This window comes from Sceloporus occidentalis, unplaced genomic scaffold (assembly GCF_023333645.1).
Source record: "Sceloporus occidentalis isolate IW3139 unplaced genomic scaffold, rSceOcc1.0.p SCAF_5, whole genome shotgun sequence".
Lineage (NCBI taxonomy): Eukaryota > Metazoa > Chordata > Lepidosauria > Squamata > Phrynosomatidae > Sceloporus > Sceloporus occidentalis.
Window position 1 is genome coordinate 75,176,819 of NW_028316985.1, and position 21,703 is coordinate 75,198,521.

The 21,703-nt window shown below is 41.0% G+C and overlaps 1 protein-coding gene across 3 annotated transcripts in view; it reads right to left on the minus strand.

Moving 5' to 3' along the window:
• The window catches only part of MOV10L1 (Mov10 like RNA helicase 1), a 49,387-nt gene that overhangs the window by 17,323 nt on the left and 10,361 nt on the right, over positions 1 to 21,703 (minus strand). For 2 of the 3 annotated variants that reach the window (XM_089524426.1, XM_089524428.1), the window contains exons 5-15: positions 19,659 to 19,849; positions 15,022 to 15,162; positions 12,683 to 12,834; positions 12,424 to 12,607; positions 10,883 to 11,077; positions 8,458 to 8,572; positions 5,539 to 5,716; positions 4,543 to 4,613; positions 2,955 to 3,046; positions 1,800 to 1,858; positions 424 to 533 (exon numbers count right to left, since the gene is read on the minus strand). In XM_089524426.1, the coding sequence (XP_089380552.1) occupies positions 424 to 533; positions 1,800 to 1,858; positions 2,955 to 3,046; positions 4,543 to 4,613; positions 5,539 to 5,716; positions 8,458 to 8,572; positions 10,883 to 11,077; positions 12,424 to 12,607; positions 12,683 to 12,834; positions 15,022 to 15,162; positions 19,659 to 19,849 (1,488 nt within the window). The remainder of the gene's footprint in view (positions 1 to 423; positions 534 to 1,799; positions 1,859 to 2,954; positions 3,047 to 4,542; positions 4,614 to 5,538; positions 5,717 to 8,457; positions 8,573 to 10,882; positions 11,078 to 12,423; positions 12,608 to 12,682; positions 12,835 to 15,021; positions 15,163 to 19,658; positions 19,850 to 21,703) is intronic. The other variant, XM_089524427.1, reaches the window with a different exon arrangement.

Here is a 21,703-nt window from a genome sequence, read left to right on the forward strand (position 1 = left end):
CTGTTACTTCTTTTTACCTATCTTATGTTCTGACATCAGTATGCAAGCACAAATGTAAATGACACTAGATTGTTTACAGCAGGAAAGCGATATATTTTACTACTTTTGGTGCATCTACACTGCAGAAATAATACAGTTTGACATTAGTTTAATTGCCATTGCTTTATCCTACAGAATACTGGGATGTGTAGTTTTGTAAGGCACCAGCACTCTTTGACAGACAAGGCTAAAGACCTTGTAAAACTACAAATCCCACAATTCTGTAGGATGGAGCTACAGCACTTGAAGTGGTGTCAAACTGCATTATTTTTACAGTGTAGATGCAGCTTTTTGTGGGGTAGATTAATTGATTTATCTTTGAAAATGAAGCAGCAGCAAATAGTTTACTGGAAAGCTAGTAATCAATTACTGGATGAGTTTCACCTTGGTTTCTTGTGTGGTGCTTTCTTCTTGAGCATTGCAAGGACATTCTGAATCATTCCACTGCTTGACAATTTGTGGAGACTGCACAGTAAGACTATCAGGAAATAAAACTTTGGACAAGGAGGAAGAAAAGAGAGCGTGTGTCATTCTGAACAAGAATTTTATCAGTGGAACTGATATTAATGAAGAGCCAACAGATGTTTTTGGACTACAACTCTGGAAACCAGGGTTTTAATTCCCACTCACTCATGGAAACCCACTGGGTGACCTTGGACAAGTCAGACTCTCTCAGTTTCAGAAGATGGCTAAAACAAACCCCTCTGAAAAATTTTGCCAAGAAAATCCCATGACACAACTTGAAGACACACAACAACAAGAAGAATAACTGATATTAATGGGCAGAAGTTAGAACAGCACTGCTTTTTGGGTTAGGCTTTCTCTAACTGAAATTTTCCGCATGAAAACACTGCATCATTAAGATTAACAGTAAAAATTCAAATATCTGTGGCTTAAAAAAATCAGAATGAATTGCTCCTTGTTCTCCGAGTATGGAGAAGAGGCAGTTGAAACTTCATAATGCAGTCCTGATTCCACACCAAAGAAATGTTTCAAGATTCATTAGTCATTAAAGTAGGGGAACACCACAGGGAAACTAGCATGATTCTGAAACTTCACAAGGGGATACACTAATAATTAGTGTGTAACTTATAGTGGGACAAGGAAAGGAAGGAAAAAGAATGAAGAAAAGTGGACAAGATATGTCATTATCCCCAAAATGTGTAACTCACTGTGTTCTAAGCAACCATACATTTTATTTCTCTATTAAATCTCAGATTGTTGCAAACTATTTCATCCAGACATTTTATTGCAATGTATCAAAAGACAGACCAGTAATTCCACACATGTCCTGAATTAACCTCTTCTCCAACTTGAGTTGCTCAGTTTTGCTGAGGTAAGACACTAAGGTCCAAAACATGTTGTAGAAATAATCCAGTTTGAGACTGCTTTATCTGTCCTGCCTCAGTCCTAGGAAATCCTGGGAATTGTAGTTTATTGAGGTGCCAGAGCTCTCTAACAGAGAAGGCTAAATGCTTCACAAAACTACAGTTCCCAGAATTCCCTAGCACTGAGCCAGGGCAGTTAAAACAATCTCAAAGTGGATTATTTCTGCTGTGTGTTTTGGAGCTAAGTCAATCAATAATCTGTTGAACAGATCAGTGGTATAAAACAGAGGAGCATCATTACCAAGTTGTCCCAGGAAGATAACCAGCCCTAAGGAAACACAACTTGAAGAAGATTTTTTATAATGACCAATCTGATGAAAAGTGAGGGTTTCTCAGACATATCTCCTCATTAGAGGGGAACACATTTCCTACCCTTTTCTCCTAAATGAGGGGCTTCTCCAACTGCAAAATGGCATCTCCGGGTTGTAGTCCTGTCAACAGATCAGAATAAAAGTTAACCTTAAAAAGTAAAATTGTGCTCATGGAAGATAATGCAACAGTAGCACTATAGCGATTGATATTTTTGCACAGTCGAGTGACAATGCCAACATAAAAACCAAATAATATCGCAATTGTGTTCTGAAAACATTGATTAACAAATTGTTATTACATTACAATTGATTGTTTCATGCATGCACTGTTTCAGGGCTACGGCGCATATCTGATATTAATGCTTCTGTCCCACACAGAATAAAGTAAAATAAAATTTATTACTTCACCACATTATTTTTATCCAGAGCAAACAAAATCATGCCCTATACTCCAAAATAAGACTGAAATCCACTGCAAAACCGATCCCAGCAATGAGAATGAATTGCCTCTACTGAAATGCAGCCTGGGTAAATGTCCCAGGTTGCTTCCCCAATAGTACAAATGAAACACAATTAACTTCCAAACCTTCACAATCCGCTTCACTCGCACTGACAAACTATTCACAGGACTTCCCCAATGAATGAGAACTTGCACGGGAATGCCAGGGTGTTTACAGGAGAAGTACTGGATGAGCTCAATGTCGTTTGAAAATCTTTGATACGATTGCATGATTATGCTGGGAACATTCCTTTTAGTTCCACTTCTTTTCCCTGTCTGATAATCTAACAAACCTCAACAGATAACAAGTTCTCCCAGTATACTATTTCTTCAAAAGCTCTGTGGATTTTTTTGTCTTTAAAAGCCAGAAAAAGGAAACATTTTGATCATCAATAAAAGATTTGTCTTTATCATGTGCAATGTGTCTAGAGAATATAGACAATATGTCTACATGTTAACATAAACAAGAGGCAGAGAACACTAATGATTTCTTAACATGGAAGCTAGTTATTGTTATTCCTTTAGCACATATGGAGCTGTACAGGCCTGATTAGATCAAGTCCCTCTAGGAGATGAGAGCAAACCTGTTTATCCAAACTGAAATTATGCAACATGCCAGATAGAAGAGGGCCAGGGTCTAGAATTAATTGTATGAACAAGCAAGTAAACATATATTTGATTCATATATATCAGATACAACTTTAAGAATGGGCATACCTACTGACAGTAAATTCTACATCCATTGGTTCACAATTATAAGTCTGCTCAAACTCTGGACTAAGCTTCAGGGTAACATCTTCTTCAAGAATCTATATATAAGAGAAATAGACTATATTATTATTATTATTATTATTATTATTATTATTATTATTATTATTCTGCCTCTCCCCAAGGATTGAGGCAGGGCACAGCAACAATTAACAAACAGATGACATCACGTTAAAAACACATCAGATAAAACATGTCGATTTCAAAGGTCAAATAAGACGTACACATATTAAAACAATCCATAGTTAAAATCATAATTTAAAATTCACAATTTAAAAATAATCTGGATAAGCCTGCTGGAAGAGATTGGTCTTTAATGATCTTTTAAATATAGACAGCGTATTCACTTGTCAAATCTCTTTGGTCATATCATTCCACAATCTAGGGGCAGTTGAATAAAAGTCCTCTGACTGACAGTTGTCAACCTTGTTTTGGATGACTGAAGTAAATGTTTGTCAAAGGACTTGAAAATATGGGGTAGGTTACACGGGAAGAGGCGATCCTGTACATAACCTGGGCACAAACCATGTAGGGCTATAAAGGTAACAATTAAAACTTTACGCCTTGCCCAGAAACTAACTGGCAAATAGTGGAGTGATTTTAATACTGGTGTGATAAGATCACTCCTGGGTGTCTCAGTAACCAATCTAGCTGCCATGTTCTGAATGAACTGACATTTCCGAACTTGGCACAGACGTAGTCCAATATATAGCACATTGCAAAAGTCCAGCCTTGAAGCTACCTTTAGGTCCTCCAGCTAGAGGAAGGGGCATAGTTGGCATAACAGATAATGCTGAAAGTAAGCAGTCATCGCTGTCACATCTATCTGACGTGTCATTTGGAGCAAGGAAACCAAAAGCACCCTCAAGCTGAGAACACAGTCGTTCAGGGGGAGTGTAACCCCATCCAGAACTGGCTGACACACCCTCAAACCCAGGTTAGCTGGCATATCCCATCCTAGAACTGCTGTATTAGCTGAACAACCTTGTACCACTTGAATTTCTGAACTCTTGTTGTGTGTCTTCAAGTTGCTTCTGACATATGGTGACCCTAAGGCCTATGGGGTTTTCTTGGCAAGCTTTTTCAGGATGAGTTTGCCATTGACATTCTCTGAGGCTAAGAGAATGTGACTCATCCAAGATCACCCAGTGGGTTTCCATGGCCAAGCCAGGATTCGAACCCTGGTCTCCTAGTGTTCTAGTCCCACACTCAAACGACTACATCCCTAGCTCAACAATATTCCAACAGTAAATCTGGCATTTCCATGTTTTAATGAGTTAAACTACATTTAATTATTAGTCTGTAGAGATAGAAGTATATTTAAGAATTCAGCTATGAAAAACAAGATCATTCAAAGGGATACCTGCAATGAATCCTAAATCAAGAGAAATAACTCTTTTTTATACACAAATACTTATCTGAGAACATGCCTCACTGAACACAATGGTATTTGCTTCTAAGTAAACATGGATAAGACAGTGTTGTTATAAACAGAGATACATAAAACTGAACAAATAAACATGACTAGTTAACCTACCTCAGTAATATAAGCAACATAGTGGATTATGTGCTCCGAGTTGCCTTGGGATTTTAATATCACTCTGTCACCTAATTGAAGATATATAAATATATATTAGAGCTATTCCTATGTAACAATTGGAACAATAAGACAGATAGTCTCTATGTATGGAACTGAATGGAATCTAAATATATTACTACATCATAGGCAAGATGACCTGTGTATCATGTTATCTTTCATTATAAAAACAGAATTCACAAATTATTTTGATTTGTGATTCCAAAGACTTCCTATTTACACAGGATTTTAGTGAACAACACAACTTTTCTGTAATCTCTTCAGTCAACCTGGGAAATAAATAAAAACCACAGGAAAACAAAGGCTGACATTTTCATTGTGTACTATAATTGGGCACTGTATATTGCTCACTGTGCCCTGCACAACACCTAGTTACTGATGTGTGTTGCACAATGTTGCTATTCTGCACAGGAGTTGTGAGGTGCTGATGCAACACAACTCCACATGTGAACATTTATGCTACACTATGGGGATGTTGGATTGCAATTTCATGCTCAGTGCTGGGCATCTGATATCTGTAAAATGATAATCAAAATAATATTTAGTTTCATAACTACAACTGTGGATGTTTTAGCTTGGAAAATTCAAGCAACTAAAAGGTTTCACTAGCTTCAATCTTTACTGAAAAGGCATTTAAGGATCACTTAAAATATTTCATACAAACAAAATATCTTCCTGGTTGTTGCTGCTGTGTGCCTTGAAGTCATTTCCGATTTGTAGCAACCCTAATATTAACCTATCACGGGGCCTTCTTGGCAAGATTTTTCTTTGCCTTCCTGAGGTTGAGAGAGTGTGACTTGCCCAGTGGATTTCCATGGCTGATAAAGGATCCAAACCCTGATCTCCAGTGACACTTCAGTGCTCAAACCACTACACAACTCTGGCTCTCTATTCTGGTCACTGCACAATCTTAATAAGCTGAGAGAAATTCCATACCTGGAGCTAAAGAAGGGCGACCCTCTGCAACACCTGGCACTTCAAGTACCAGAAAGTTTCCATTTTTTTTCAAAATGACTCCACACAGGGAGAAATCCTTTAATTCTACCTCTTCATTGATCTCCTCAAGCCACAGCAAAGTAGAAAAAACTGCTTTATAATTAGCTAGAGTTAAGCCCTGAAAAGAAAGAAATCCTGACATCATTTTGATTACAGAGCTCACAAAAAAACATCACATACCATAGAACTTTGAACTTAATATAATATTGCTTTTCAGATAAAAAAAGTCTCTGTCTAGTCTGTAAATTATAAGAGAGCATCCTTTATAGTACAGAAGCATCAAATCTCTATCGCCTAACAAATGGGAACAGGTGGCCATGAAAAGGGGAAATGATTAAATACTACATAGTATTACACTTGTCCCTCCATATTCGCTAGGGTTAGGGGCAGAAGACCCCCGTGAATATGGAAAAAACGCAAATAACAAAAACACCATGTTTTTACTGAGAGAATACCTCTCTAGGTATCTCTGGGTCCTCCAGTGCAACTCTGTGGTTGATGTCCGACAGACACTGACCACAGAACTGCCCTGGAGGAGCTACAAAGGCCTAGTAGAGTATTATCTCTAGGAATCTCTAGGGCGTTCAGTGCAACTTTTAGTTAAAGTTGAACACAGAGTTGCATTAAAGGGCCTAGATATTCCTAGAGAGAACATATTAATCAAATCTGTGAATAATCAAATCGCAAATATCAAAGCCGCATATATGGAGGGATGACTGTATTTGTAACTGTGCCCTGGCAAGGAACCTGTCTTCTATTCAGCAAAGGCTAAATGCATATTTCTCTCAAAGTATATATCCCTGATAGGTGTCACTTTCTGTTTTATCTGTTAGCTGAGCTGCTGCCTGGGGCAGTGTTTAAGTTGGACAGAACCATGCTGTCTAAACAACCATGTGTTACACAGAACTGAATGCTTAAGTAATGATGAACTGAAGAGTTTTCAGGTTTATATTATCGCCAGAATAAACTGCAATATTTACCTCTGAAAATAGAACAATTGTCACATTCGTTACAGCCACTTTTACTGACCTGTGGGTCTGCTTATAGCTAAAACAGCCCATCAGATAGCTGAAGTACAACTCTTCCTTTTCCTTCTCTAAGAATGGCAAAATGTAAGTGAGCTTTGATTTTTTGCTCTCCTTCCAACATGTTCAAATCTATTGCATGAATAAGGTGAAGTGGGGGATGAGAAGAAATTGTCCTGACTTATAGAATCATAGAATAAGAGTTGGAAGAGACCACAAGGGCCATCCAGTCCAACCCCCTGCCATGCAGGAAATCTCAATCAAAGCATACCCAACAGATGGTCATCCAGCCTCTGCTTAAAGACCTCCAATGAAGGAGACTCCACTACTCTCTGAGGGAGTGTTCCACTGTCGAACAGCCCTTACTGTCAGGAAGATCCTCCTAATGTTGAGATGGAATCTCTTTTCCTGGAGTTTGCATCCATTGTTCTGGGTCCTAGTCTCAGGAGCAGCAGAAAACAAGCTTGCTCCCTCCTCAATATGACATCCCTTCAAATATTTAAACAGGACTATCATATCACCTCTTAACCTTCTCTTCTTCAGGGTAAACATCCCCAGGTCCCTAAATTGTTCCTCATAGGGCATGATTCCCAGACCCTTCACCATTTTAGTCACCCTCCTTTGGACGCACTCCAGTTTCTCCACATCCTTTTTAAATTGTGGTACAAGAACTGGACACAATATTCGAGGTGGGGCCTGATCAAAGCAGAATAGAGTGGCACTATTACTTCCCTTGATCTAGACACTATAGTTCTACTGATGCAGCCTAAAATTGCATTGGCCTTTTTAGCTGCCACATCACACTGTTGACTCATGTTCAACTTGTAGTCTACTTGGACTTCCAGATCCCTATCACATGTAGTCTCGTTCAGCCAGGTGTCCCCCATCCTATATCTGTGTATTTCATTTTTCCGTCCTAAGTGCAGTACCTTACATTTCTCCATGTTGAATTACATTTTGTTAGTAATTCTACATGTGCCTGTCTTTTGCTAAAGAATGTAACAGCACTGCTGAATCACACTAAAAGCTTATCTAGTCCAGAATCCTTAAACTGGCCAATCAAATACCCTAGGAAGCTCAGACATGGTACAAGGGCAATTCCACACTATTCATGCTAGTCTACTTTCATGCCTTTTCTCTTCACAGCTAGTACAAGAAGTATATTACTCAATTCCAAAGTAAACCCTTATTTCTTCTATTGTGGGTGTTAAGAAAAATTCAATTTTACATGTGCCTACCCTTTGCTGAACAATGCAACAGCTAAAGTTACATTTTATTGCATTTCCCATTGTGCCCTTGCCCTTATGCTGGTTTTTCATCCATTTCCAGAGGGGGTGTGCACCCTTCCCATTGATTTCTATCACGCTGAACATGTCAAACTTCACCCCTTAATTTGTAGCAAAATCTCTGATCTCTTCCTTAATGCCTGGCTCCTGCTTGCCGAACTGATTGAATGGGAAAGCAACACTCAGCAATCTTATTTCAAACTTTTCAGCCATTACTAGGCTCTTAAAATTTCTTATCTGAGTAAAACAATATGAAATTATATCAAAACAAATCATGTGACATTGCTCTTATTATTGTTAATAAGAACATAAAGTAAGATCATAAGATCAGTTTTCAGAACAATATTCAAGACTGCATCTGTATCTGAGTTATGTATCTGTGCAGACACATAACTGGGTAAAGATTTTCAAAAATTATTTATTTTTCAGTATTCTGCCTTTCTCCTAACATAGGGCCCAAGGTGGCTCACAGCATAGGTTAAAGCAAGTAAAACATAATGATTATAATAAACAAATTTTAAAAATTATATACTGCAGGAACATCCTACCTCTCCAAGATGAGGATGAAAAGCAAGAATGTCCAAGTTCTTTTCCACACACTTCCTTAATCTATCTGGAATTGGGTACTGTGGAATGAAATTTGGTAGCTGTCTCCTTGACTGTCTAAGTTATTAGAAAAATCATAGCAATAGTTAATATTTATGATGGGATTTTAAAGACCAAAATTAAGAAAACTCATAATAAATATTCCAAGCATATATAAGAACCAGACACTGACATGATGGTATACACAGATTACAAACCAGCCAATTTCAGTGAAGCATCATAATCATTAGTCTTAAATATAGTTGGCCCATTCCTTATGCGGGGATCTGTTCCGGAAACCCCCCCCCCCGCATAAGGGAAATACAGTGTATGTTCGAACCCCATTGAAAACAATGGGGCTCATGCTGCTTCTGGTGTGTGGCTTCAGCATAAGCTGAAAGCCTTGTATGGCGTGCCCACGTATGACACAGGCACACTGTATCAACAGGCTTGAAGACAGAAAGGGGTGTCACTTTTTGACGCCCTTAACTGTAATACGCGCGGAGTGTGTAGAAAATGGCAGCGCCCTATACAGATCCATGACGCCCAAACGGGGCGGTGTGGAAGTGACGTAGTGGGGCCACGCAAGGGTGCCTGGGGCGCCCTTTCCACGGCCCTGGAAGGAGCTCCGAAACGGAGCTCCTTCCAGGATTTGCGTGGCTGGCGTAGCCTCTACACAACTGCGCCAGCAATGCAAATGAGAAAGGGGCCAACTGGCCCCTTGCTCTGTATCACCGCCGTCGCCGGGTGTCCTTGGGCTTCATGCCCCAAGGACACCCCTTTCCAGGCCGCGGGGAAGCGGCCTTTTGTCGCTTCCCCGCGGCCTGGAAAGTGGCGGATCGGGGCCTCAGAGGCTGCCGCTCTGGCAGCTGAGGTCCCGATCCGGTGGGGAAAGGAGCGCCTACAGGCTGCCCCAAAGGGGCGGTCTGTAACGCGCCACAGACTCTTTTTTTGCAGCAGACTATTCAGGCAAAGCCAAAATATCCAGTTGGAACTTCTTGAAGACTTGTCTGGGTGTTGTTGACAGCACAAAATAGAGTTGCTTCTGTGTGTGTGTTAACTCCAAATGTCTACAAACAGCATGTTAACATCTGTTTTCAAGATCTACATTGGGAAAATGTTCAGTAAAGTGCTGCACAAATGGTGCATGATTCTTAGACCAAATAAAATATGGTGGATACATGCCTTGAAATGCTGGAAATGTGTTTTTAATAGTAACACAAACTATGCAAAGGGTTCTTGAGAGTCTCAAAGGTTCTAGAAGATCCCTTTGCATACTGATTTTCCAGACTAACATTGCTATAAACATACATTATTCCTGATAATCATACTCTAAGTTTAGTGGACAAGGGAAAATCCAGATGTCCGTGGGAAAACTGCTTCTATTCAAAGAGTGAGCTTAAAGCCATCAACCTCATTGTAATACTCAGACTACAAAATGTGCCAGACCAAAACTTAATTATTACTCCTTTCCTGGAAGGAGACTATTGCAATTGCTAATTGCCCTAGGGCTGAAAAGGAAAGGAAGAAGGGATGACCTAGACCCAGTTATTGATCAGAAGAACTGGAGCTGCTGGGAGGTTGCCCCATCCTTGGCTTTCTAGGGACATAATGGAGTCAGAGAAGCCAGCACCATGGAAAATTCCAACTCATGAACTTGCTCCACAGACTTACTTCTTGTTGCTGAAGGAAAAACTTTCAGGATGATTAACTTTTTAGATGCGGAAGTACAAGACCTTAAAGGGAAAACTATCTCAATTGTTGCTTATACACTCTCCCCTAAGGATCCCCCTCCGGGTCCAAAGTTTCAAATGACAAACCTACATAGGAATGTGGCTATTTAGCACAGAGGATCCATGATAAGAGGGCATACTCTGGATGTCCAGAGACTTCCCCTCAGAATTGGCCAGGGTCTTTGGGTCTAGAAGCCTGGTTTTGACAGGTTCTGGATTTTGATAGGTTAAAAATCCCTGTTTTGATTAGTTTTAGATCTGAATTTCGGCATTTCTATCTCCACTGCTGTTGTCCCTTCAGTATCTTCTCTTCAAATGAATGGCATTAACTCCAAACCACTGCATCTGAGGAAGGAGACTCTAGTCTATGAAAGCTCATGCTGCCAACTCCTTTCTTTCAGTTAGTCTCAAAGGTGCTACAAGATCTCTCTACATATTGATTCTACAGACTAACACGGCTATATCTTTGAATTCTGACCCACTTGGTTATATTTTTTTATTCCATATACCTATTCCTATAATGAAAGGGAAGTAATAAGCCAATTAGGTTTTATGGATACATACACATTTATATGCAATTGATCTTTAAACCTCCGCACAACTGCTGAAAATAAAAAGTAATTTCTTTGAGTAATATTAGTGAAATTGCTAATACCTTTTCCAATCTGGTAAAACCACTGTTGCCTTTATCTTCTCGTTCTCAGAGGTGAACTGATATTTTCTTGGGGAAAATGGCTCAGTGGCTGTTATCAGTGATTCTTCTTCTGTTATCACCGTGGCTTCAATATAGCGACCAATAACACAGTCCGAAAAACAGAGCAGCAGAAGTTCTTTACAGTGGCCAGGATTTCTTTAGAGGAATAAAGTAATTTAAGATTTCTAAGTGAGGAAGCATATAAAAAAGGGTATTTTTCCTTCTCCATAATGTATGGCACAGGTCAACAAGATGGCTATAAGAAGAGTATATGCATAGTTTTAAACGAGAGCCTTCTCTGGTGGCTACTCCCAACCTCTGAAACTCCCTAGTCTGGCCCCCTCCCTGCTTGTTTTTCGCTGGCAAGCAAAAACATTTTTATTCAAGCAAGCTTTCTAATGTGTTATCAAGAGGTAATTTATATGGGATATGTATTTTAGTGTTGTTTTTAACTTAGTATGTTTAATGTGAATTTTATATTGTTTTAAATAGAGGATTTTAATTGTTTTTAATATTTATTATGAAGTTTTGTTTTCAGATGTTTTTATCTTGTAAGCTGCCTTGGGTCCTTTTCTGGAAGAATGGTAGCACAGAAATTAAGTAAAATAAATAAATAAATGTTGTTTATGGTGCTTTTAGTCCAGTTGGCTTGGAGGTAGAAGCAATTAGGGGATGGGCCTATAATACTCAGACACTTGTCATTGTGGACGAGGGTGATTAAAGTTTTAGTACGACACATCTGAAGGGTAGTTGGCCCTTGCCTTACGCAGAAATCCGTTCCCCCCCCCGGTAAGGCAAATACCGTGTATGCTTGAGCCCCATTGAAAGCAATGGTGCTCATGTACATGCATCATTGCTCTTCTGGTGCACAGTTTCAGCATAATGCGGGCGCAATGTACTATGTAAGAGGTCACTGGACTAGGATAACAGAAAGCCCTGGTCACCATATCCAGCTACATTAAATGATGTGCAAACCTTTGATTCTAAACTCATTTTAAATGCTTTGCAGGTGCAGACTGGCTTAACAGTGCAACATATTCTGTAAAAGCCAAAATATTCAGTGGCCCTTATAAGCAAGAATTAATTCAGGAACCATTCAGGGTTAATTAGTGCATGCCTCAGAGAGCCAGAATCTCCTCTTGGGTGCAGCTAGCTCCCTGATGAGATCAATGGCTAATTAGGTGGGATTCCATTCCTAACACTACAGGGAACTATCACTCTTCCTCAAATTTCTAGGCGACAGGGAAGAATAATAAAGTATAAATGATGCATATGTTTATCCATTCTTAGAAACCAGGTCTTCTGAAGTAAAAATAAAACACATACAAAATCAGTATAGCAAGGTCATAAACTGAGGACTGATACAGTTGTTATTTTAACATGCACGTTCTCTTGTAATTCCTTTTGCCTGTTCATTACAGTGCTGGCCACCAATGCAGAGTACCACTACTTACTGTTACTTTGTAAAAAATTAAGTGTTGATATACAGAGTACACACTTACTTGGCAGTACATAAAACCATAATAGAAATCTTCTGCCCAGAAGGCAAAGAGATGTCCTCCTTGGATTCAGTCATATTTTCTTTCACATTTTCATTCTGTACTTGTTCACTGCTTAGTTTTTCTGTCTGACTGACAAAAGAACTGTCACAGTCTTCAATATTATTCAAATCTGCAGATCTAACCCCTTTTAAAAAAGCAAGAAAATAAATTAAGCAATTCTAATTACATCACGTATAACCTGCAAATGAATTATATTTACCAGGATTAACACCTTTGGGTACAACGGATGATGATATGGATGCTGTTGAACTCTTCTGGCCATTTCCTGGCGCTTGCAGATAAAACTGTTTCTCTTTATCCCAGCCACCTAATTTGCAGCTGACTAAATGATGTATTGCCTTCCCTTTATTCCTAAAATAAGAAAACAAATAGCATTTAAATCTTAATCTTTGTGCGTATATAAAAATTCATGAGATTTCAAGAGAAGAGATACCATAAGTGGGACTAGGGACTTGCTTTTCTGGGATGCCAATACTTTAACCATTTTCAGGATGGAAGCATATAGGTCCCTGTGTGAAAAAGTCCTAAGAGTAATTCAACAGTGATAAGATGAAGCTTTATCACATCCCTGCCCCATACAGAGAAGAAAGTATATCAAAAGATGCCCTACTGCAAATGTAAAGAGTCCTTCTATTTGACAGAGGATTTCTAAGGCAATAGATGCTTCCACTAATAGAAGACAGTGCAGAGAATTGAAGGGGAGGGGAATTTGGCAAAAATTGGGAGACGGTTCCACTTGGTTGGGATGGGAATAACAAAGTCTTCAAAAAGTTGTTCATTTGAGTTCCCCATCAGACCTAGCCAACACAGCTAATGTGAAGAATGCTGCAAGTTGCAGTTCAATAACGTCTGGAGGACTTTGATTCCCTCCACTGTGTCTAGATGAAAGTGGAAACAGAGGATTCCTTCCATTTACAAAAAGGCACTACTGGATATGATTCATGATTATTAGAATACCGTACGATTCCCATATCCAAGAAACCCATGGTTTCACTTATCTACATCCCTAAAAATACATTGTTTAGGTATTTTCTAGGTCAGTCAGCATGATTCTATGGTATGGATTTTGTCTGTTTTGCTTTTAGTATACTAGTATAATATTTTAGTATTTTATAGTGTTGTGTTTCATTGTTCGCATTTTATTGTATATATTTTGATGTACCACCCTTTGGTGGAATAGGCGTTATAAATAAACATCATCATCATCATCATCATAATTATTATTATGCTTCCGCCGGAAGTAATTAATTCTAATAGGGTTAGCTATTATCCATTGTTTTGTATTTCCATGTTAAGCCGAGGAATGTATCCCCTGCAGGTTATGGGGGTCATACTGTATTTTCAAATATTAAAGAATGAGACTAGACATTACTTTTCTTAGTGGATAAAAATGGCTTATTGATTATCCTGGAATAACAAGCACAAGAGAAATAGAAGGACAGCTATTTAGCCTGATCTCTGTATGCTTCTTGGTAAAAGCAAGGTAAAAATACAGGTTAAAAACAGTATTTAAAATATTATTTTAAAATCCAGTGTGGTAGGGCAAGATTGGTACTAGCCTATGGTATAGGAGGTAATTGCCAATCTTGCCCTGCCACACTATGGTCTCCTTCTGGGCAGTCTCTCTGGGATGGGACTTGGGGGCACTGTTTTGCAGTGGTTCCAGTCTTTCTTGGAGGGGCGAACTCAGAAGGTGGTGTTGTGGGTCTCCTGTCTGACCCCTGGGCTGTTGGCCTGTGAGGTCCTTCAGGATTCTCTTCTGTCCCTCGTGTTATTTATCACATCTACATGAAATTGCTGCGAGAGGTCAGCCAGAGTTTTGGGGTGCGATGTCACCAATATACTGATGACACCCAACACTATCTCTCTTTTCCATCTGACTCCAAGGAAGCTGTCTCTGTACTAAACCAGTGTCTGCTGTCAGTAACGGACTGGATAAGGGTGAACAAACTGAAACTTAATCCAGGCAATTCAGAGGTGCTCCTGGTCAGTTGGAAGGCAGACCAGGGAATAGGGACTGAGCCTGCGTTGGATGGGGTTACATTCCCCCTGAAATCTCAGGTTCACAGCTTGGGTGTGCTCTTCAATTCAGATCTGAGTCTGGATGCCCAGGTTTCAGTTGTGGCCAAGAGTGCATTTGCACAGTTAAAACTAGTGTGCCAGCTGTGCCCATTCCTTAAGAAGTCAGATCTGGCTACAGTGAAGAATAAAGGAGGAAAAGGAATAATGGCAAAGATATGACTTTATCTTTCAGAGGCTTTACCTATTAGATTCAATTTCACTAGATATACTGACAACTTCAAATTAACCAACTACAGGTCTTTTATATGAATATACATTTTCTCCATCTGTTTGCAAAAAAAAAAAAAAAATTAATCAGTTTTACTTGCCAGCCTGCCTCCAAATACCCACACATTTTTAAAGAAAGTCTGGAAGCCCAACAATGGAAAGATACCACAGCGAAGGAATACAACATGGCCTAGGTATGAAAAAGGCCTTAAAAGGAAAAACTTACAGGTGAAAATAATTACAACTTACTCTATGCAAATGTCCATGCTTTTAGTCACTCCTAATTTAAGTTTGCCAAAGTCTGTCATTCTTGATACTTCAAGTCCTCCTTTGTCTTTCAGTAACTGTTCATATGGCTCATCCAAACTCAATCCGAGGGTTACAGATGGCCTGGAGGTATATATAATTAGGACCTATATAATTAGTATTATCACATAAATCCATACAAATTATGAAACACAGGTATTCATAAAAATTCTGCTTAATTTATGACATGTACATGAGCTATAAGTGTCTGAAGTTTTAAAAGGTGGAAAGAGCAGATAAAATATGAATGCAGCTACTGTGGTGTAGAAGTTCGAGTGCTGCTAGGTTGGCATGTGGGAGATCCAAGTTTGTTCCCATTAAATATGAAATACACTGGATGACCTTGGGCCAGTCACAATTGTCTCAATATAGCCTACATCACAGTGTTATTTTTGGGGACATACTGTAAATGAGGAGAGTCATCTCCTTGTGTTCACTAGGGCAAATGTATCTAACAATATAAATAAATATAACAATAAAAAATAAATAACGGAATTTGAGTAAGGCTATACCTTAGAGGTTTAAACAACCTGTTTGTTCTGATGAAAATCAACATATAAGAAGAGAGATTTGCATTTGACTAATAAAATTAACTACACACTTTGTAAAGAGACACTGTAAAGAACAAGCTCCTGAAGCTGTGTCATTAAAAAAACACCATATATGACAATTGGTTTTATCTAAACAGCACCTACAGAAATTCTTGAAAGTAAAAGCTGTTCAACTGTAGAATATGCTGCCTCCTCGGTGTGTGGTAGTCTCCTTTAGAGGTTTTTAAACAGAGGCTGGATGGCCATCTGTCAGGGGTGCTTTGTGTCTTCCTGCATGGTTGGACTGGATGGCCCTTATGGTCGTTTCCAACTTTATGATTCTACATTTTCTAATGCAACAGTATGGAGGCTTCTTGAGAAATTCAATGTTTTAAAAAGGAGGCTTGTAGCCTCGCAAAGCACAGAGGCAACCTGGATCTCAAAGGAAGTACAGTATCTTTTTGTGTTGCTAATTGAGTTTAAATTTTATTTCTTAGACTTTATGATTCTTTGCCTCCCAGAACCCACATGGATAGGAGGAATGGCCTGCCTACATTAAAATCCCTCCACAACCAAAACAGATTATTAACATCATATTTTTCTTTCTCCTGTATGATTTTTAACACATTTGAAGCTTCAAAAGTTTGAAACATGGATTTTGTGCATTTTGGTTGATCCAATAAAGGTATCACTGTTTTGTGGATTTTGGATGTTATTGGAATATGGAATTTTGGGATTTGTAGTTTTGTGAGATATTTAATCTTCTCTGTCATAGAGCTCTGGTGCCACAACAAACTACAAACCCCAAATCCCGAAGAATTCAGCTATGTCAAACTGCATTATTTCTGCAGCGAAGATTAGACCTATGACTAGTCACCAAGGGCAACTATAAAGTGTTCCTGGATATCTAGATATAAACTCAATACCTCAAATTAAAAAACCCACCACTAATTGAAATATCTGTGTGTGTGTGCGCGCGCGCATGCGCATATGTGTACGCATGTGCCTTCAAGTCACCTGTTGATTTATGGTGACCCCAAGAATTTCATAAAGGTCTCTTAGTCAAGGAAAACTCAGAAGTGGTTTTGCTTGTCCCTTCCTTTGAAATACAGCGTATAGCACCTAGTATTAACTGGTGGTCTCCCATCAACCAGGGCTGACTCTGTTTAGCTTCCAAGATCATATGGGAGCTGGTGTTTATAGGGTATTCAGGCCCTTAAATGAAATATCTAGCTCAGTTCAAATAAACTCTTAATTACTGAGCTAATACGTTCACAGTGAAATGCTCATATTTTAGTTTGCATTTATATGTACTGTATGCTTTTTGTACACATCAAAGGATATCAAGGATTGCCTTTGCTTTATGAGTGTGGTATTTACCTCTGCAAGAGGTGGATTGGTTTGATCATGCCAAGAGACTAAGGGGCTCTATAGACTGACATTTTGTGCCAGGCTGTAGGCGCAGTGAGGGCTGAGCGTCAGGATGCTCTGAACCCTCACTGTGCTGCCTGGGCACCAAATTGTTTCTAAACATTTACATTACTGGAATGCAGCCTTCAAAATTTTTTAGTTTGCTTAACTTATTTGCCATGCTGGTTTAAAAGCAGACGCTGGTTTGCTGTAGCCTTTTTCATCTTATTACACAATGTTAATGACTCCACAGTACACAAAAATCTTAGATAGGCAGCTATGAATGGAACTGCAATATTTTGGGAATTTGCCTAAAAGCAGGAATGCAAAAACAGTGGACCCTTGTTATACGCTGGGGTTTGGTTCCTAGATCCCCCATATATAACAAAATCCGTGTATGCTCAAGTTCCTTTAAATATGACATAGCAAAATTGTATGCCTTATAAAAAATGGAAAATCAAGGTTTGATATTTGAAATTTATACTTTTTTTGGACATTTTCAAACCGTGTATGCTTGAATCCGTGTATAAAAATCCGTGTATAAGAAGGGCCGACTGTATCTGCTCCAAAACTAAACAGTACCCGTAGACTATGGAGAGATATGAAGTAAGGCCCAAAACAGACGAGCAAGAAAAAGCGGTTTATGACTGCTCTCGGGGAGGGATTTGCAAATGACACACGCCCCGAAAGCGTCCAGAAGCCATGTGAGGAGTGTGCCAAGAACACTACAATACAGAAGAGTTGGCATGAAAAGATCAAAAAGCTGCTCCTGCTGGCAGCTGGGTTGGAGACTGTGTCAGCAGCTCAGATTAGGACCGGTCCCATGCACTCAGTGTGGTCCTGTAAGGATTGGGGGTTGACTGGTGCTGGAGTGGCCAGGGGCCGCTCCAAGCTCCCAAACTGCATGACCCCTTAGTTATAATAAAGAGCACAAACGTGATACTTCTTATATAAAACATTTTATTAAACAATTTTATCCTACCATTTAGCATGTGATCTGAGACGGTGTACAATATAAATGCTTTAAAACACTTCCAGGATGAGGGATGTAAGGCTAACGACCCTAGAGTTGAGAAGAGAGTATCTGAACCAACTCAGTAAAAAATGGACAGATATGCCTCAATTAACAAAGTAGATGTGTACCCGGATATTACATTTTAAACAGAAACTTTGGTACCAGAGACAGAAATAACATGGAAAGAACTAGGATATGTTCCTGAACTGTGAAAGCAGTTCAACATGTTTCAGCAAACATTTATTCAAAACTAACAATATGTACATGTGAAATGAAACAACTAGGTCAGATCACCTTTTTAATAAGTTAACTGGGGGAGGGGCACTGTCCACATGGGCCAAAAGGCCTGTGTTCCCCCCAGCTTGGCACTGTCATGCTCGGACAATGCAGGTCATCAGCCCTAGCTGTGATTTGCCAGTCTGGATGGCCATCTAGTAGTCCTGAACTGATTCTGGTCCAAAGTGACCTCAGTCTGGTCCAAAAAAACTGGCTGTTTGCCACAGTTTCCTGAAAACTCCACGCTGAAGACCAGACCACACAGCTCATACCTGCTGCATCTATCGTGTTCACTCTGAAGGTCCCTGCTATGGCCTGTGATGTTAGAAGGGGGTGCCTGGCCATGCATGTAAGCCAGACACTCCATTTATGCCCTTATGGGATGCAGTGGGGCCTTCAGAGCAGATGCAGTGGCAGCGGCAAGCAAGGGGTGCGTGGATGTGGATCCATAGTGTGGTGGTGGGCAGGCATCTGAACACCCATCCACCAGCACACCAGCCTGGGGACTGACCTGGATGGCAACCATGGGCAGGCTACCACAGGGTTAGCCATGGTATCCTGTTCATCTGTTTATGCCCAAAGACAAGCTGAAACTTACAACTCTTTTCCAGATGAAGTTTGCCTGGATTGTTTAAAGCAGACACAATGTAAAGGTCTGTGTTCCTCTACAGCCCCCCGTTCACCATCCTCTCAATGCTGATATGGCTAAAAACATCTAGCTGAACAGAGGATGAGGAGGAAAAGGGGAGCTGGTGACCATAAAGAGACTTTGTAAAAAGAAACGTCTTTGTCAGAGGCTTTGTTAACTGAGGTATGCCTGTACTTCTTTTTTGAAGAAATCAAGTTGTTTGTGCTCTCTCTCTCAAAAAATAATACAGTGAGCCCACCATATCCACAGAGTCCTTATCCACCATTTCAAGCATCAACAGTTTGAAAATATTAAAAAAATATGTAAATTCTGAAAAGGAAACCACCATTTTCAAATTTTATGTAAGGGATACCATTTTATTATCCACTGAATTTAAAGGGACTTGTACATCCACGGATTTTGGTATCCATTTTGGGGGGGGAGGGGGGGGGAGGAGGGGCTGGAACCAAACCCCAGCAGATACCAAAGGTCCACTGTACATCTGCAAATACATAAGATCCATAGACACAAAGCAAAACTTTGCTGAGTATCATATGGCATTAGCAGAGTTGTGAAAAACAAAACAAAAGGGAAACATACTTCATGTAAATATATTATCCTTCCAGCTACTGTTCAATATCATAATTGATTCCAACTATAAACATCTTCTCAAGCATATCCCATATAATTCTATAGGAAATAAAAAAAATGTTTTTATTACCTATTTTTATCTGCAGGAACCATACAAAGTGCCCTCCATATATAACATGACTGGTTACTCTCTACAACAACCACACTGACCAGGTCATGTCTTTGAGGAAAGTAGCCATCAGGAAGTCTCAGAGAATCTAGATTGAAAAATACATGGTCATCTACTACACCATTTCTTCCACACACACTTGAAATACGGACCTGTAATTGTAGTTGGAAGACACAATGAAAATTTTATAAAGCAATAATCAATGTAAGCTTTTAACTCAAGCATGCATTGAACAAATTTATTTCTAGGATTTATATCCAGTCTCTCTCCCACAATGGGATTTTCAAAAGTAATGATTACACTGTCTCAAGAGTAAGGGTAACATATCTAAACTGTAGCAAGATTGCATGCTCACTCAGATGTTGTTGCTGCTTTCTCTCATCTCTAAGTATGGTGTCAGCATTTGATTTCAATTCGTTCAATTCATCATCTTTAGCATACGAATGCAATCCTAATTTCTCTATGTTGAACAGGAACCCATTTAGAAATCTATGCCACACTTTACAATCTAAACTAAGAGGCACAAATCAATTTAGTGCTTTTCTTAGGCCTAGTACACACGGGCCCTTTGTGACGCCCTCATCACGTGCTAGGGTTGCCTTGGGGCGGAGTGCCCACATGCCCCGCAACCCTAGCATGTGATGAGGGCGTAGCAATAGCGGCGCTCTGTATACATGGGCGCCGCCATTGTTACGTAAGTGCCTGCTGTGTCTGCATGGCACCACGCGGCGCTTATGTAACGAGTGTGCCAGTGGTGCACTTGTTATGCCACTGCCGCGGCTTTTGAAGAACCCGCTTTTTGGGCCTTTTGCTGGCCTAATAAGGTATGACTGTTTTGTGGATTTTGGAAGTTATTGTAGTTTGCTACATGGCCAACTGAGCTACTCCTGGAAACGTAATCATAATATATTTTCCCTAGTTAACAGAAAATGCAATTTTGGAAACATGAGTGTCAAAGTGATACTCTATTTAGAGCAGGGGTAGGCAACCTTTTTGAGCCGGGGGCCGGGTTGGTGTCCCTCAGGCGACTGGGGGGCCGAAGCCGGGGGTGGAGCTTCAACCCTCCGGGGCGGGGCCACATGCGGGGGGTGGAGCTTCCACCCTCCGGAGCGGGGCCGCGTGCCGGGGGCGGAGCTTCCGCCCTCCGGGGGCCAGGCCTCCCCATCTTTGCTGGCCTCTGACGGGGCCCCAGGCCCCGTCAGAGACCGGCAAAAAAGCTGGTGGGGGCCACCAGCACTGGAGGGCCCCCTGGAGGGCCCCAGCGACGGTACCGGGCCTCCTAGAGGCCCCTTGCCGCCGTCGAAGCCCTCCTGGAGGGCCCCAGGGATGGCAAAGGGCCCCCAGAGGCCCCCTGCCGTCCCTCGGAGCCCTCCTGGAGGGCCCCAGGGATGGCAAAGGGCCCCCCAGAGGCCCCCTGCCGCCCTCGAAACCCTACTGGAGAGCCCCAGGGATGGCAGCAGGCCCCCCAGAGGCCCCCTGCCGCCCTCGGAGCCCTCCTGGAGGGCCCCAGGGACTGCAAAGGGTCCCCCAGAGGCCCCCTGCCGTCCTCAGAGCCCTCCTGGAGGGCCCCAGGGACGGCAAAGGGCCCCCCAGAGGCCCCCTGCCGCCCTCGGAGCCCTCCTGGAGGGCCCCAGGGACGGCAGCGGGGCCCCAGAGGACCCCTGCCGCCCTCGGAGCCCTGCTGGAGGGCCCCAGGGACGGCAGCGGGCCCCCCAGAGGCCCTCTGCCGCCCTCGGAGGCAACAGCAGCCAGGGGCCAGGCGGCAGGCCTCCGCGGGCCGCATCCGGCCCGCGGGCCGGAGGTTGACGACCCCTGATTTAGAGTCTTCTTGTGAGCTTGCCCCACATGCATCTGGTCCCCCCCCCCCCCTCACTTGGAAACAGAATATTTGGCTGGATAGACCTTTGATTTGATCCAGCACTATTCTCATGCAACTTATACTACAACAATGAATTCAGAAAAACTGAACTGTTACAGCCTCCAGGAAAGAAACTGGGCAATTACAG